Source organism: Pan paniscus, chromosome 8 (genome assembly GCF_029289425.2).
Source record: "Pan paniscus chromosome 8, NHGRI_mPanPan1-v2.0_pri, whole genome shotgun sequence".
Lineage (NCBI taxonomy): Eukaryota > Metazoa > Chordata > Mammalia > Primates > Hominidae > Pan > Pan paniscus.
Window position 1 is genome coordinate 142,036,895 of NC_073257.2, and position 16,795 is coordinate 142,053,689.

The 16,795-nt window shown below is 42.5% G+C and overlaps 2 protein-coding genes across 7 annotated transcripts in view; one reads left to right on the forward strand and one right to left on the reverse strand.

Annotated features, from left to right (window-relative positions):
* GLRX3 (glutaredoxin 3) overlaps positions 1-16,795 on the forward strand; it is a 108,572-nt gene that overhangs the window by 11,436 nt on the left and 80,341 nt on the right. The gene's annotated exons all lie outside the window — the stretch shown is intronic.
* LOC134731117 (endogenous retrovirus group K member 24 Gag polyprotein-like) lies at positions 1-16,795 on the reverse strand. Its single transcript, XM_063607590.1, has 2 exons — positions 6,129-16,795; positions 1-5,226 (listed from the first exon to the last, which is right to left on the reverse strand). The coding sequence occupies exon 2, from the start codon at positions 1,657-1,659 to the stop codon at positions 382-384; it is 1,278 nt and encodes a 425-aa protein (XP_063463660.1). The 5' UTR covers positions 1,660-5,226; positions 6,129-16,795; the 3' UTR covers positions 1-381.

The window sequence follows — 16,795 nt, forward strand, 5'->3', positions numbered from 1 at the left end:
TATTTCAATGTCATGTCTTTTGTGAATTTAATTCTGATTTATGGGTTAGATTAGGGCTGGGTGCGGTAGCTCACACCTGTAATCCCAGCACTTTGGGAGGCTGAGGCGGGCAGATCACCTGAGTTCAGGAGTTTGAGACCAGCCCGGCCAACATAGTGAAACCCTGTCTCTACTAAAATACAAAAATTAGCTGGGCGTGGTGGCGGGTGCCTATAATCCCAGCTATGTGGGAGGCTGAGGCAGGAGAATCTTTTGAACCCGGGAGGCAGAGATTGCAGTGAGCCGAGATTGTGCCACTGCACTCCAGCCTGGGTGACAGAGCGAGACACTGTCTCTAAATAAATAAATAAATAAATAAATAAAATAAAAAATTAGATTTTATTAACTGTGGGGAAAAGCAAGAGAGATCAGATTGTTACTGTGTCTGTGTAGAAAGAAGTAGACATAGGAGACTCCATTTTGTTCTGTTCCTAATAGTTGATCTGCATCTATGTTAACTGGAGGATTGGCAGCCCTATTTCTTCGGACCTGTTCTTGTACCCCATCAATCCACCAAGTCTTAAATTGTAAAAATTGAGAGGGTGAGAGAGACGATTTTGCCAGAATCTCCCAATCATAAGGAATGAGTCTATGTCCATAAGCAATGGAATCTAATAATGTCCTCATATAAGGGGAGTTGGGTCCATACTGTTTTACTCCCTCTTTCATATCTTTTAGCATTTTTATCGAAAAAGACTTGTATCTGGCCTCAACTATGGGAGGCTCTCCCTCTTGGGCTCCTTCTCCAGGTGGCATCGGCTCTAACGTTACTGGGAATTGCCACGCCTCAGTATCTCCTTCCTTTCTTGATTTATCAATAATTTCGTGTAATTCACTACCCTGTCTACTAGGTGGTGCCGTAGGATTAAGTCTCCTAGTGGGCAGCTGAGGGTATGGCGCCCTGCCCTGTGGTGCTGGGGGTATTCCTGGATATCCATACTTACTTTCTGGGGGTGGCCGATACTGAAGTTTAGCCGGCGGCCAGTATTGATAAACTACTGGCGGTTGGGTCTTATTTTCTTTAACCTGTGTTTGAGGTTGTAATGTTACAGGCACCTGACCTGCTGGAAGAGGACTTGTGCCTCGTGGTTTAGACTGTGATGGCCCCAGTAATTCGGGACCTTTTCCTTCTAATTTTAACGTTTCAGGATATATCACCTCCTGTAATTGATTATAGTCAACATTTTGCGTTGACTGAGCCATTACCGGCTCTGCTACATATTCGCAATGTAAACCTTCCATTTCTTTCTGGGATTTTTTCCTTGTCTTTTCATTACAATCTATTAAACAGCTTCCAGGGGCATCAGAAACTGAAACGCTATCTTCTTCTGTTTGAAATGGTTCTAAAGCTGCTTTAATAATGGCCCAATCATTCCATACTGTAAGTGGAATGATATTACCCTTCCTACCTGCTTGTTTTAGTTCCTTACCAATTCTTTTCCAATCTTTTAGATCTAAAGTTCCTTGTTCTGGAAACCATGGGCAAAATTGTTCTATTATTTGAAATAGCTTGATTAGATTTTTTGTAGATACTTTAACTCCCCCTCTTTTTAAAAGAATTTTAATAAAGCTGAGGTAAGAGGCATATTTACTTTTAATTTTACTTTTAGTTTGCCCCATTATCACCCTAGCTTCTTCCGAGCGCACAAGCTTACCGTAAGGCTGACTGTAGACGTACTCGGGATCTCTCGTCGACTTGTCCTCAATGACCACGCTCGAGCGTACCTTCACCCTAGAGAAAAGCCTCCACGTTGGGCACCAGATGTAGGGGTGGGTTGCCCCTACACACCTGTGGGTGTTTCTCGTAAGGTGGAACGAGAGACTTAGGAAAGAAAAAGACAGAAAGTATAGAGAAAGAAATAAGGGGACCCGGGGAACCAGTGTTCAGCATATGGAGGATCCCATATCGAGGATCCCCTATAGAGGATCCCACCAGCCTCTGAGTTCCCTTAGTATTTATTGATCATTTGTGGGTGTTTCTCCGAGAGGGGGACGTGTCAGGGTCACAAGACAATTGTGGGGAGAGGGTCAGCAGACAAACACGTGAACAAAGGTCTTTGCATCATAGACAAGGTAAAGGATTAAGTGCTGTGCTTTAGATACGCATCCACATAAACATCTCAATGCTTTACAAAGCAGTGTTGCTGCCTGCATGTCCCACCTCCAGCCCTAAGGCTGTTTTCCCTATCTCAGTAGATGGAGCATACAATCGGGTTTTATACCGAGACATTCCATTGCCCAGGGACAGGCAGGAGACAGATGCCTTCCTCCTGTCTCAACTGCAAGAGGCATTCCTTCCTCTTTTACTAATCCTCCTCAGCACAGACCCTTTACGGGTGTCGGGCTGGGGGACGGTCAGGTCTTTCCCTTCCCACGAGGCCATATTTCAGACTATCACATGGGGAGAAACCTTGGACAATACCTGGCTTTCCTAGGCAGAGGTCCCTGCGGCCTTCCGCAGTTTTTGTGTCCCTGGGTACTTGAGATTAGGGAGTGGTGATGACTCTTAAGGAGCATGCTGCCTTCAAGCATCTGTTTAACAAAGCACATCTTGCACCGCCCTTAATCCATTTAACTCTGAGTTGACACAGCACACATTTCAGAGAGCACGGGGTTGGGGGTAAGGTTATAGATTAACAGAATCTCAAGGCAGAAGAATTTTTCTTAGTACAGAACAAAATGGAGTCTCCTATGTCTACTTCTTTCTACACAGACACAGTAACAATCTGATCTCTCTTGCTTTTCCCCACAATTAACTAATATAAAGATGGAGTGGTATGGAATTCCAAATATGTATAATTGGTGTGGGATCTGTTATTTTTGCACATCATTCTTAAAAATCTTAAAATAACTTTGCATTTTTTTTTTCTTTGAGACAGAGTCTCGTTCTGTCGCCCAGGCTGGAGTGCAGCTCCAGCTCACTGCAACCTCTGCCTCCCCGGTTTAAGCGATTTTCCTGCCTCAGCCTCCCGAGTAGCTGGGACTACAGGCACATGCCACCACACCCAGCTAATTTTTTGTATTTTTAGTAGAGATGGGGTTTCACCATCTTAGCCAGGATAGTCTTGGTCTCTTGACCTCATGATCTGCCCGCCTTGGCCTCCCAAAGTACTGTGATTAGGCGTGAGCCACCATGCCCGGCCAAATGTACACTTTTCCTTGATTATCCTCGGGTGTGAGGCATGACTACCAAATGTCAAGGTGGCTGTGGGCTGGAGTTTTGGAGAGCACAGGCAGACAAGTTAGTTCCCTGTGGGTAACTGTGGTTTTAAGGCATTTAAAATAGTAACACAAATTATGTCATTGAAAAGCTAGGTGTGCTGTAGAAAATAATTCAGGAAAGGGTATGTGAATGCTGCTAGGGACCAGGGAACAGGAAGTTGCTATCTTGGTTTAGATGAAGGCAGACCTACGGGAGAAGGTGAAAGTCTTTCTAACCTGTTCAGAATGCAGAGGAAGATGGAAGCCAGTCAGTCTCTTCCTTGCCTCTTTTGTTTTTCACTCTGGTTTTGTGTACTCCTACATTCCTGCTGTCTCTCTTCAGTGGATGAGTGCTAGGAAAGCTGTAGTTTTGACTGTGGATTAACTCAATTGGTTTAGCACGTTAAAGATATTATTCAGGACTTAGTACTGGTTTAGGCAGCAGGGCCAAAATATGTGTTGAGAGTCTTAGAAATGAATTATCAGGAGGGGAGGTGCACCTTGTATTCCCAAGCCTGAATCCTTAAGATTTAAAAAACAAATGAAAAACCAAAGTCTTATTTTTTAAAACAAGAATCTGTGAGTTCAGAGTACATGTTACCCAATATACTCATATATGGGGTTAAAAATAACATCAACTGTATTGGTCTGTATGCCTCTTTCTATGTAAACTGAAAACACAGAATTTTGACAGGGTAATTCATTCGTATAGTAGGTGATAAAATTTTCAGGAGGCTTCTGTATAAATAAGTTTACTTTGAATAGGTATTATACTCAGTTGGCTCAAAATTCCAAACAGTATAGAAAGATGTCCATTGAGAAGGCTCACCCCGTTCCTCCGTTGTCACCCTTGTGTCCCACCACATAAGTAACTGCTTGTATTAATTTTGTATGAATCCTTCTAGTGTTTATGCAAATAGGGCAGATGTGAATATAGTGATTAGCTTTTTAAAATTTAAGGACTTATTTAAAATTCCAATGAAATGTATAATGTAACTGTAGAGTGTAACCCTAAAATGTCCAATATAAATAATAGAAGGGGGCATTAAAGCTGCATGTTTGGTCAGTGATAAAAGATAATGATTACAAGTGAAATGAATGATTAAACATTTCAATCATAAGATTAATCAAGATGATGGTAATTGTTCTAAGTCTGCTTTTATGTGTATCATGTTACTGGTTTAGGTAACACATTGTTCTTAGCTGCTATCTGAATGATTTATTTAAAGTGACTATAGAATTACTTCTCACATTGGTACCAGACTTGGCAGTGAGATTTTAAGTTGTTCAAGTGCTTAAGTATCTCTGTGAGCCAAAGGTTGGAGGAGCCCTCAGCGATTTTGGGTTGTGGGGGATACCTGAGCCTGACTGCACCTGCCACTCATGAGGATGATGACAGCGTAAGATTGGTTATTCTTCCAGGAGTCATCACTTTCCAGAAATTCACTCTATAACATAGTTTTTCTTTGATTAGCCATCATTAAGGGCAAAGGTACTTTCCATGGCATTTGTAAGGCAGCTAATTAAAAGGCACTTGCCGGACAATAGTAAGCAAAAGAGAAGTAGAATGAGAGATCATCGTTCTTTCCCAGTAAGAGAGGCGTGCAGGCTGGGCGCCTCGGCTCACACCTGTAATCCCAACACCTCTTGAGGCTGAGGTGGGAGGATTGCTTGAGGCCAGGAATTCAAAACCAGCCTGGTGCACATAGCAAAACCATCTCTACAAAAGAAAAACTAAAAAACTTAGCTGTGCATGTTGGTGTGCACCTGTAGTCCCAGTTACTTGGGAGGATAAAGCAGAGGATTCCTTGATCCCAGGAAGTCTCAAGGCGGTCACCCCACTGGACGTAGAGTGATACCATGTCTCAAAAAAAAGGAGGAATGTAGTTCATTTTAAAACAGCTTTCTTTTTGTTAATGAGAGTTTTTGGAAAGTTCTAGAGTATGAACTAATGTTCTTCTGCTTCATCTTGTGTCTATTTGATTTCTTAGTCTTTTTTTTGGAGACAAGGTCTCACTCTTATTGCCCAGGCTGTAGTGCAGTGATCTTGGCTCACTGCAGCCTCTACCTCCCAGGCTCAAGCAATTTCCCCACCTTAGCCTCCCGAATAGCTGGGACTATAGGTGTACACCCCCGCCCAGCTAATTTTTGTATTTTTTGTAGCGATACGGTTTCACCATGTTGCTCAGGCTGGTCTTGAACTCATGGGCTCAAGCAGTCTGCCTACCTTGGCCTCCCAAAGTGCTCAGATTATAGATGTGAGCCACTTTGCCCTTCAGTCTTTTTTTTTTTTTTTTTAAATGATGAAATGGTTTGGCATTTTTGGCTTGTGAAGTAAAGGGATCAGTTCATTTTTGTGACTGGGATTTATAAAATCATTAAATAAGTGATCATACACTAGATATTTTTAAACAGATTGTAAACTTTTGTGACTATCAACAATTTCTTATTTTGTAGGAGCTGGTAAAAATAGAGTTAGAAGAGTTAGTCACCCATTTTTGGTCAGAGTAGTTAGTTTGTGCCCATTGGAATTGAATGCTGAAAGACAAGGTTTTCATATTTATTGCATCTGAATCCCTCATTCTCTGTATTGATGATATGGTCATAAAGTGTATTTGGGGTGGGGCACAGTGGCTCACACCTGTAATCCCAGCACTTTGGGAGGTGTGAGTGGGAGGATTGTTCAAGGACAGGAGTTCGAGACCAGCCTGGGCAACATAGGGAGACTTCATCTCTACAGAATAAAAATTTAAAAAACTAGCTGTGTACACCTGTTGCCCCAGCTACTTGGGAGGCTGGGGTGGGAGGATTGCTTAAGTCCAGGAGTTAGAGGCTGCAGTGAGCTATGATTGTGCCACTATACTCCAGCTTGGGTGACAGAGTGAGACCTTGTCTTTTAAAAAAAAATAAAAAGTGCATCTGTACTCCTTTTGGGTGCTGTGTTTATAATGGGTGGTGTTCCATTTACCTGAGTCACTGCCATGTCTAGTGGGCTCTTCTGGGCTCCATCCTGAGTTTGTCACACCTCCTAGGGCCCAGAGGAGATGATGTGGTATTTCTGTCACTAAAAGGAGTTCAAGACCAGCTTGAGTAACATGGTGAAACCCTGTCTCCACTAAAAATACAAAATTTAGCCAGGCATGATGGCGCATGCCTGTAATCCCAGCTACTCGGGAGGCCGAGGCAGGAGAATCATTTCAACCCAGGAGGTAGAGGTTGCAGTGAGCCGAGATCGCGCCACTGCACTCCAGCCTGCGTGACAGAGCAAGACTCCGTCTCAAAAAAACAAAACAAAACAGGAAAAGTCTTAGAGAAACCTTGTGTTTATTCAGAATAAAATGAAATAGTTAAAATGTTTTAGTGCCTTTTATTTTCAAATTACATAGTCAGTATCTTCTCTCATACTGATTCTTGTTTGTGTCTTTACCCAAAATAGGAGTACACCTTTGTCATTTAATTAATTGTTTGATAGAATCTTCCAAATTATGGTATCTGGCAGAGGGGGGTGGGAGAGAGGAAGAATAGCACAAGGCTTTGTTGGGTGCCTGCTGCTGGTTGTATTTGAGATCCAAATCAACTATTTTGTATGAAATCATAGCTATTTTTTCCTGTAGCTTTTTTTTTTTTGTCTCTGTGCCATTGGTTGCTTGGATCAGGAAATGCCCTATATTTTTGTCTATATTGTCATTTAATTCCTTTTTTCATTGCCTCCTTGACTAGATGGTGAGATACTTGACATGGGGACCTTTACCTCATCAGGTTTTCATTAGTAAAAAAAAAAAAAAAAATAGGGCCGGGCATGGTGGCTCACGCCTGTAATCCCAGCACTTTGGGAGGCCGAGGCGGGTGGATCACGAGGTCAGGAGATCGAGACCATCCTGGCTAACACGGTGAAACCCCATCTCTACTAAAAATACAAAAAAAATCAGCCAGCTGTGGTGGGACATGCCTCTATTCCCAGCTAGTCGGGAGGCTGAGGCAGGAGAATTGCTTGAACCCAGGAGGCGGAGGTTGCAGTGAGTTGAGACCACACCACTGCATTCCAGCCTGGGTAACAGAGCAAGACTCCATCTCAAAAAAAAAAAAAAGAAAGAAAAAGAAAAAAATGACTTTCCTTTGTTCGAATGGCTCCTGCTTTCCATGCAAGCCTCCCCGATCCCACTTCCAGCTTACTACTCCCATCCTGCTAGGCCATAGTATACTCATTTTACCATATCATGTACTTCAGTGCAAACATTCTCAAAGTCAGACTTACCAGCTAGCTGGTTGGTGAGATTTTATACTATTGTATTTCATTTGACATTAATTTTGTTTATATAGTAGCTGCTGTACTTGCATTTTATTTTCATTGTAATTTAAAATATACGATCAAGGGTATGGAGGAGTTACATGTTTGAATGTATTTTTGCTTCTTAAAAAACAAGAATCTTTATAGTTTAATTTATTCTTATTTTGAAAGTGCGACTATCTTAAAGATACAGATTGCACTGTTGAATTTCTAAAGATCTGTACAATCATTATAAATGTAAATGTAGTTTATGTTTAATTTCTGAGTGTATAATTACTGTATGTAAACAGATAGTGTTGGGCAGTCTTCTGAAGGGTACCAACTAGCTGTATAACCAGGTGCATGCTAACTAGTGGAATTAAAATTTTTCAGTGGCAGAGAATGTTGGCCAATTTATTTGGCATCTTAAGAGAGCATATGTTGGATTTCATTCTACAGGAAGGAACTCTAAAAATGCGTCTCAGATAATTCTGGTAGAATTGTTTTTTGTTTTTTGTTTTTTTTTTGAGACAGAGTCTCACTGTGTCGCCCAGGTTGGAGTGCAATGGTGTGAACTCAGCTCACTGCAACCTCTGCCTCCTGGGTTCAAGGAATTCTCCTGCCTCAGCCTCCTGAGTAGCTGGGATTACAGGTGTGTGCCACCACTCCTGGCTAATTTTTGTATTTTTAGTAGAGACGGGGTTTCACCGTGTTGGCCAGGCTGGTTTCGAACTCCTGACCTCGTGATCTGCCTGCCTCGGCCTCCCAAAGTGCTGGGATTACAGGCATGAGCCATCGTGCCCGGCTCTGGTAGAATTGTTAAATCTTAAAAAGACTGTAGGTTTTTATCTGTGCTATCTTGGTAATTTAAAAAACCCCAAATTAACATGGTTTTATTAGCTGTTTCTTGGCTAAGTTTGGTGAAAGTCTTTAAAGAAGTTATCAAAAGTTTTTTTTAAAATTATTATTATACTTTAAATTCTAGGGTACATGTGCACAATGTGCAGGTTCGTTACATAGGTATACATGTGCCATGTTGGTTTGCTGTACCCATCAAGTCATCATTTACATTAGGTATTTCTCCTAACGCTATCCCTCCCTCAGCCCCCCACCCTCCAACAGGCCCCGGTGTGTGATGTTCCCCTCCCTGTGTCCATGTGTTCTCATTGTTCAGCTCCCACTTATGAGTGAGAACATGTGGTGTTTGGTTTTCTGTCCTTGTGATTGTTTGCTGAAAATGCTGGTTTCCAGCTTCATCCATGTCCCTGTAAAGGACATGAACTCATCCTTTTTTATGGCTGCATTATATTCCATGATGTATATGTGCCACATTTTCTTTATCCAGTCTATTATTGTTGGTTTAAAGTCTGTTTTATCAGAGACCAGGATTGCAACCCCTGCTTTTTTTGCTTTCCATTTGCTTGGTAGATCTTCCTCCATCCCTTTATTTTGAGCCTGTGTTTGTCTTTTCACATGAGATGGGTCTCCTGAATACAGCACACCGATGGGTCTTGACTCTGTCCAATTTGCCAGGCTGTGTCTTTTAGTCTTTTAATTGGGGCATTTAGCCCACTTACATTTAAGGTTAATTTTGTTATGTGTGAATTTTTTTTTTTTTTTTGAGACGGAGTCTCACTCTATTGCCCAGGCTGGAGTGCAGTGATGCGATCGGCTCACTGCAACTTCCGCCTTCCAGGTTCAAGCGATTCTCCTGCCTCAGCCTCCTGAGTAGCTGGGATTACAGGCACCTGCCACCATACCCAGCTAATTTTTGTATTTTTAGTAGAGACAGGGTTTCACCATGTTGGCCAGGCTGGTCTCAAACTCCTGACCTCAAATGATCCACCTGCCTCAACCTCCCGAAGTGCTGGAATTACAGGCATGAACCACCACACCCAGCCTGTTACGTGTGAATTTGATTCTGTCATTTTGATGCTAACTGGTAATTTTGCCCGTTCGTTAATGCAGTTTCTTCATAGTGTCAATGGTCTTTCACCATTTGGCCTGTTTTTGCAGTGTCTGGTACTGGTTGTTCCTTTCCATGTTTAGTGCTTCCTTCAGGAGCTCTTGTAAGGCAGGCCTGGTGGTGACAGAATCTCTCAGCATTTTCTTGTCTTTAAATGATTTTATTTCTCCTTCACTTATGAAGCTTAGTTTGGCTGGAGATGAAATTCTGGGTTGAAAATTCTTTAAGGATGTTGAATATTGGCCCCCACTCTCTTCTGGCTTGTAGGGTTTCTGCCGAGAGATCTGCTGTTAGTCTGATGGCCTTCCCTTTGTGGGTAACCCAACCTTTCTCTCTGGCTGCCCTTAACATTTTTTCCTTAATTTCAACCTTGGTGAATCTGACAGTTATATGTCTTGGGGTCGCTCTTCTTGAGGAGTATATTTGTGGTGGTCTGTGTATTTCCTGAATTTGAATGTTGGCCTGCCCTGCTAGGTTGGGTAAGTTCTCCTGGATAATATCCTGAAGAGTGTTTCCTAACTTGGTTCCATTCTCCCTGTCACTTTCAGGTACACCAATCAAACGTAGATTTGGTCTTTTCACATAGTCTCATATTTCTTGGAGGCTTTGTTCGTTTCTTTTCACTCTTTTTTGCTCTAATCTTGTCTTCTCACTTTATTTCATTAATTTGATCTTCAATCACTGATATCCTTTTTTCCGCTTGATCGAATCAGCTATTGAAGCTTGCGTATGCTTCACGCAGTTCTCATACTGTGGTTTTCAGCTCCATCAGGTCGTTTAAGCTCTTCTCTACATTGATTAGTTAGCCACTTGTCTGACTTCTTTCAAGGTTTTTAGCTTCCTTGCAATGAGTTAGAACATGCTCCTTTAGCTAGGAGAAGTTTGTTATTACTGATCTTCTGAATCCTGCTTCCGTCAACTTGTTGAACTCATTCTCTGTCCAGTTTTATTCCCTTGCTGGCAAGGAGTTGTGTTCCTTTGGAGGAGAAGAGACGTTCTGGTTTTTGGAATTTTCAGCCTTTCTGCTCTGGTTTCTCCCCATCTTTGTGGTTTTATCTACCTTTGGTCTTTGATGTTGGTGACATTTGGATGGGGTTTCTGTGTGGATATCCTTTTTGTTGATGTTGATGCTATTCCTTTCTGTTTGTTAGTTTTCTTTCTAACGGGCCCCTCAGCTGCAGGTCTGTTGGAGTTTGCTGGAGGTGCACTCCAGACCCTGTTTGTCTGGGTATCACCAGCAGAGGCTGCAGAACAGCAAATATTGCTGCCTGATCCTTCCTCCGGAAGCTTCGTTCCAGTGGGGCACCTGTCTGTATGAGGTGTCTGTCGGCCCCTACTGGGAGGTGTCTCCCAGTGAGGCTGTATGGGAGGCAGTATAGCCTCCTTGAGGCTATACTTGAGGAGGCAGTTTGTCTGTTATTGGATCTTGAACGCCATGCTGGGAGAACCACCTGCTGTCTTCAGAGCTGTCAGGCAGGGACGTTTAAGTCTGTAGAAGCCTTTTGTTCAGATATGCCCTGCCCCCAGAGGTGGAATCTAGAGAGGCAGCAGGCCTTGCTGAGCTGTGGTGGGCTCCACCCAGTTTGAGCTTCCCTGCCACTTTGTTTACACTGTGAGCGTAGAACTGCCTACTCAGGCCTCAGCAATGGCCTACTCAAGCCTCAGCAATGGCAGACGCCCCTCCCCTAGCCCAGCTTCAGTGTCCTAGGTCGATCTCAGACTGCTGCGCTGGCAGCGAGCAAGGCTCCATGGGTGTGGGACTCACTGAGCCAGGCACAGGAGGGAATCTCCTGGTCTGCCAGTTGCAAAGACTGTGGGTAAAGTGTAATATTTGGGCAGAAGTGTACCATTCCTTCAGGTACAATCACTCATGGCTTCCCTTGACTAGGAAAGGGAAATCTCCCAACCCCTTGCGCTTCCTGGGCGAGGTGACGCCCTGCCCTACTTTGGCTCGCCCTCCATGGGCTGCACCCACTGTCCAACCAGTCCCAATAAGATGAACCCGGTATTTCAGTTGGAAATGGAGAAGTCACTCATCTTCTGCATTGATCTCGTTGGGAGCTGCAGACTAGAGCTGTTCCTATTCAGCCATCTTGGAAGCGATCTCCGCCTAAACTATCAAAACTGTTAATTTAAATTTCTGTTTTGAAATTTATATTTGGCTGTTTGACAAAGATTCTGATTTTGAAATTCTATTTTTTTTTTTTTAAATATCACACATCACAGAGTAGAAGGAAGCCTCTTTTGGAGGTTTAGCCAAATGTTCCTGAATAGCAGGTTTAAGTGTTCTCTCCTTAATCTTGCAGCTCAGTGCCATCATTGGTAAGTTGCCATCCCCATTCTTGGCTTAGGTATAGTGACCACCTTTGTTTAATATTCTGTCAAAATTTATCAAACACTAAATGCCACACAGTAGTCTAGGCACTGAGGATACAGAACATTAAGGGTCACAGACAACAAATAGTAGACATATATGTTATCAAGGTAATTTTAGGTAGTAATAAGTTCTGCAAAAGAAAGAAATAGGCTATGAAAATGGGAACTGGGATAGGTGGGATACTTTATTTAGATTGGGCTGGAAGGGTGTATCTAAGGAAGAGAGATCTTTCTTTTTTTTTTTTAGAGATAAGGTCTCGCTCTGTCACCCAGGCCAGGGTGCAGTGGCGTGATCATAGCTCACTGCAGCCTCAAACTTCCGAGCTCAAGCATTCCTCCCACCTTGGCCTCCCAAAGTGCTGGGATTACAGGTGTGAGCTACTGTGCCGGCAGGGCCATTTGAAAAATGGAAAGGAGCCAGCCATTGGGAGAGCTAGGAAGAGCTTTTAACCAAAGTGCAGAGTGTCAAAGCAAAAGGCTAGTGGGGCTGGAGGGTGGTGAGAGTGTGACGTGAGGTTGGAGTGGCAGGCAGGGGTCAGTGACCTTGTGGGGAATGATAACATTCAGGTCTTATTCCAAGTGCAATAGCAATGACACAGTTCCATTCCTGTCATAAGTCAGTTACTCTGGCTGGAGAATGGTTTGAAGGGGGAAGGGTGCAGAATAGAAGCAGGTACCCCAGTTAGGAGGCTCCTAGGCCAGGTGAGAGATGAAATGATGTCATGGTCTGAGTGGGATTATATTTTGGAAGGGAGCCCAGAACACCTGTTGATGGAGTAGGTGTGAGAGTGACAGAAATGGATTAATCAAGGTTGTCTCCTTTTTGATTTTAGTAACTGGATGGATTTTGTGAGATAGATGCCTTGTGGGAGGAGCAGGTTTAGTGATAGGTGTTTGATAGAGCTCTGAGTGCAGGTGTTGAGTGTATAGTCTGGAGGTGAGGGGAGAGGCCTGGGCTGGGAAGAAGTTGGGAGTGGTAATAGCAGCGTCATTTAGAGCCATAGGATCGGATGAGCCCACTCCAGGAGAATGAGTGTGGATAGGCATAGAAGAGGACTCAGAACCAAGGCTGGCACATGCCGGTGTTCAGGGGCTGCCAGAGATGACAGAAACGGACACTGAGTTTGAGCATTTAGGGAGGGCAGAGGAAACATGGAGAGCCAAGTAGAAGGTGTTGCAGGAAGGTGGTTGTGGTCACTGTTACTGAAGGATACTGAAGGGTCAGTGGAATGAGGACAGGGCAGCAGCCATGAAGTGGAACATGGTGTAGGGAGGCGCTTGGCTCCAGAGACACACTGTCTGCCTACATCACTCAACAGGTTTGTAATTGTCCTAGTCCATTTGTACTACTATAACAGAATACCTTAGACTGAGTAATTTTTAAGCAACAGATTTATTGCTCACAGTTCTAGAGGCTGGGAAATCCAAGATCAAAGCACCAGCAGATTCAGTGTCTGGCAAGGGCTTGCTCTCTGTTCCCAAGATGGTACCTTGTTGCCGTGTCCTCACTTGGCAGCAGGAGAAGAAGGGCAAAAACGGACTAGCCAGCCTCAAACCCTTTTATAATGGCACTGTTCCCATCCATGAGGGCATAGCCCTCTTGGCCTAATCACCTCCCAAAGGCCCCTCTTAATTGCTATCACCTTTGATGTTAATTTCCAGCATATGAATTTAGGAGGGACATATACATTCAAATCATGGCAGTGATCTAGGCCAAGTTATGGAACCTCTTTAAGTTCCAGTTTCTTCTGTAAAATGGATGTTAAAGACGGTGCCTGTTGTTGTAAGGATTAAGTGAGTCTATACGTGTGAGGATTAAGTGAGTCTATACGTGAAGCACACTTAGAATAGTATATGGCCCAGAATAAATTGTAGCTATTCGCAGTTACTGTCACAGTGGCATCCGATGACCCCTGCTCAATAAAAGTAGAATAGAGAGAGGATTCCCCATCTCTGGATTTACCTGATGCTTCCCTTGCGCTTTCTTTCCTTCTCCATAGACACATAGCAGGTGGGACTGGTCCCAAGGTTTGGATTCTTGGTATAGGAAGCAAGTGGTTCCCACTTGAGGCATTTTGCCTGGATTCTGTTCTGGAAATGTTCATGTTTGGTTGGTCCTGAAGTCTTGTGTAAATCCTACTTTGACATGTAATCTTTATTTTTGATTGTAGTAGTAGAAAAAATTAACCATAGTATAGTGAAAACACAGGTTTTATAGTCAAACAAACTTTGATTGTTTCTCAGCTCTGCCATTTATTAGCCATGTATCTTTGGGCAAGTTACCCAAGTTATCTCCTGTGTTAGTTAGGGTTCTCTAGAGAAACAGAACTAACTAATAGGATAGGTACAGATAGATGAGAGGGGATTTAGGAGGCTGAGAAGTCTCACCATCTGCCTTCCACATGCTGGAGAACTAGGGAAGCTGGTGGCGTAGCTCAGTCCAAGTCTGAAGGCCTGAGAACCTGGGGGCCGCTGGTGCAAGTCCTGCAGTCTAACGGCTGGAGAATCTAGAGCTGTGATGTCCAAAGACAGGAGAAGATGGATATCTCGGCTCCAGGAGGGAGGGATGGGGCAGGAGGGGTGGGGGATGGGGGTGTGCAGAGGAGAGGGAGGGAGAGAGAGAAAGAGGGAGAAAGACAGGATTTGCTTTTTTGCTTTTCCTCTGCATTTTTTTTTCCCAGTTCTTTTCAGGCCTTCAACCTATTGGATGGTGGCCGCCCCCACCCCGCCCATATTGGGTGAGAATGGATCTTCCTTACTCAGTCTACTGATTCAAATGCCAGTCTCTTCCCAAAACACCCTCACAGCCATGCCCAGGAGTAATGTTTTAACAGCTGTCTGGGTATCTTAACCCAGTCAAGTTGAAACCTTAAACCAACCATTGCACCTCCTCTTTAACTACTTATTAAGTTGAAATGATAACATGCTAAAATTTCGCACCTTTCAAAATTGTCTGTAGGCTAGGCTGTTTTATGTTAAGGCCTTCTCATGGTTTATGGCACAGGGTAGGTCGCCCATGAATGATAGCTATTTCTGATAATCTTTGAGCTCTTCTGAATGCAGATCCTTTAAAAATATTTATATATTTATTTTCTCTTTTCATTGTTAAAACTGTTACATTAAATCCAACAAAAATATTTCTAACGAATTTTAGTGCTGCAAGGGTTTTAGGACTTCAGATGCCCTTGATGTTCTGGAGAACTCTTTTGCCTTAAATGATGTTCCTGTTCCCTTCTTCTTAAGATTTGTCTGTTACCATTGTCTCTGTGTTATGAGGATCTCTTCTTCTGGGAGCTGATTGAGTGGAGGCAGTTGTGGTAGTTCTCAGCCTTCAGCAGGAATTGTAAGAGGTCATTTGCTTCCCAGAAGAATTGTTACTCCACTGGAAATCAGCAGGAATATAAGAATGTAAGAAGAAATCAGATTTTTTTTTTTTTTTTGAGACGGAGTTTTGCTTAGTCGCCCAGGCTGGAGTGCAATAGTGCGATCTTGGCTCACTGCAACCTCTGCCTCCCGGGTTCAAGCGATTCTCCCGCCTCAGCATCCCGAGTAGCCGGGATTACAGGCACCCGCCATCATGCCTGGCTAAGAAATCAGATTTTAAAAGAAGATAGGAATTTGTTTTTATGAGTCAGGGTGCTACCTGTTTTGTTCTGGTTTAAGATCACATTACCTTATTTCTACTTAGTATTGCCTTTTTTTTGGATTTGTATTACTTTTTGGTTAGAATTCAGTAGTACTAAAGGAAGGGCCCTTTTGTGATCCTTGCTCAATGCCCAGTGCGTAGTGGGCACTCCATAGATGTTAGTTGAAAGACAGAAAATAATGAGCTGGGGGATGGTAGTGTAGGCATGCCCTAGTCATTAACTTTTCTGGTCATCTTTGATCTGAGTGTGCTGTTGTGTATGTGAAAGAAAATAACACAAACGTCTTTAAAACTTTTGAGAGTCTGTTCTAAATAGCTGTCTCGAATGCCTTATCTTTTCGTTCTTTTTTCAGATTATTAGACTATTGATTTTATAGAATTTTCATATAAGTACATTTTAAAAATGGAAATAATTAAAAATATTGTTGCAAAAGGGTTTTCTAAAAAAATAAGAATTAAGGTAGTAAAAGAGCACCCAAGAATATAGGAGATAGAAGATAAAAGCCAAATACATAGGACTCTGCTTCCCACTTTCTCTGCAAGCTTTATTTGGGTAGATATAACCTGATTGGGTAAGGCTCTAAATAAAAATAGTATTTCAAGCCCAGTGGAAATCTTTTACTCTTGGAAAAATACAGTGTATATATTTTAAAAACTTTTTAACAATATAATTTATCAATAAATTTTATTTCCTACAGGTATAATGTGAATACAGAGTTTTATTGGTTTCAAAAGTTTATATTAAATTGACAGTCCTATGAGGGAAGGATATAGCTTGGTATTTCTCAAAGTATATCATTTATAAAGACCTACATAAATAGCTTACAGTAATTGTGCCCTAATTATTTAGAAATTGTGTTACTAAATGTGTTTTAAATTCATGCATCAGATATCACATCCTGTCTCGTTCAGGGGCCTCAAGGAAATTATCAAACACAATGCAGTCATCTTATTTAAAAGGTATTTACATTGTAAATAGACCGGAAGCAAGTAACCTAGCAAGATATCTGCCTAGTGTCCAGCAGCCTTGCAGGAGTTAAAAGCAAAATTTATCAGACATCAATAGTTTATTGAAGAAATAGTCCTTTTTGCTTCATAATTTGCAGAAGGCTGCAACTGTCAGTCATGATGTACTGCCTCTTGAAATTAGTCAATAGAGCAAACAGCAAGAATTGCTGTGGGCAGAAAATAAGCACTGTAATCATGACATAACTGGGGTCAGTGATTTATGGATTTCAATATAGTAGTAGCTGCATATGATTGAAAATTTACTAGGTCACTAGTGCACCAAAAATTTTAT

Bases quoted from the DNA above. Each gene is read 5' to 3' on its own strand.
- LOC134731117 (XM_063607590.1), bottom strand. From the start codon at position 1,659: ATGGGGCAAACTAAAAGTAAAATTAAAAGTAAATATGCCTCTTACCTC.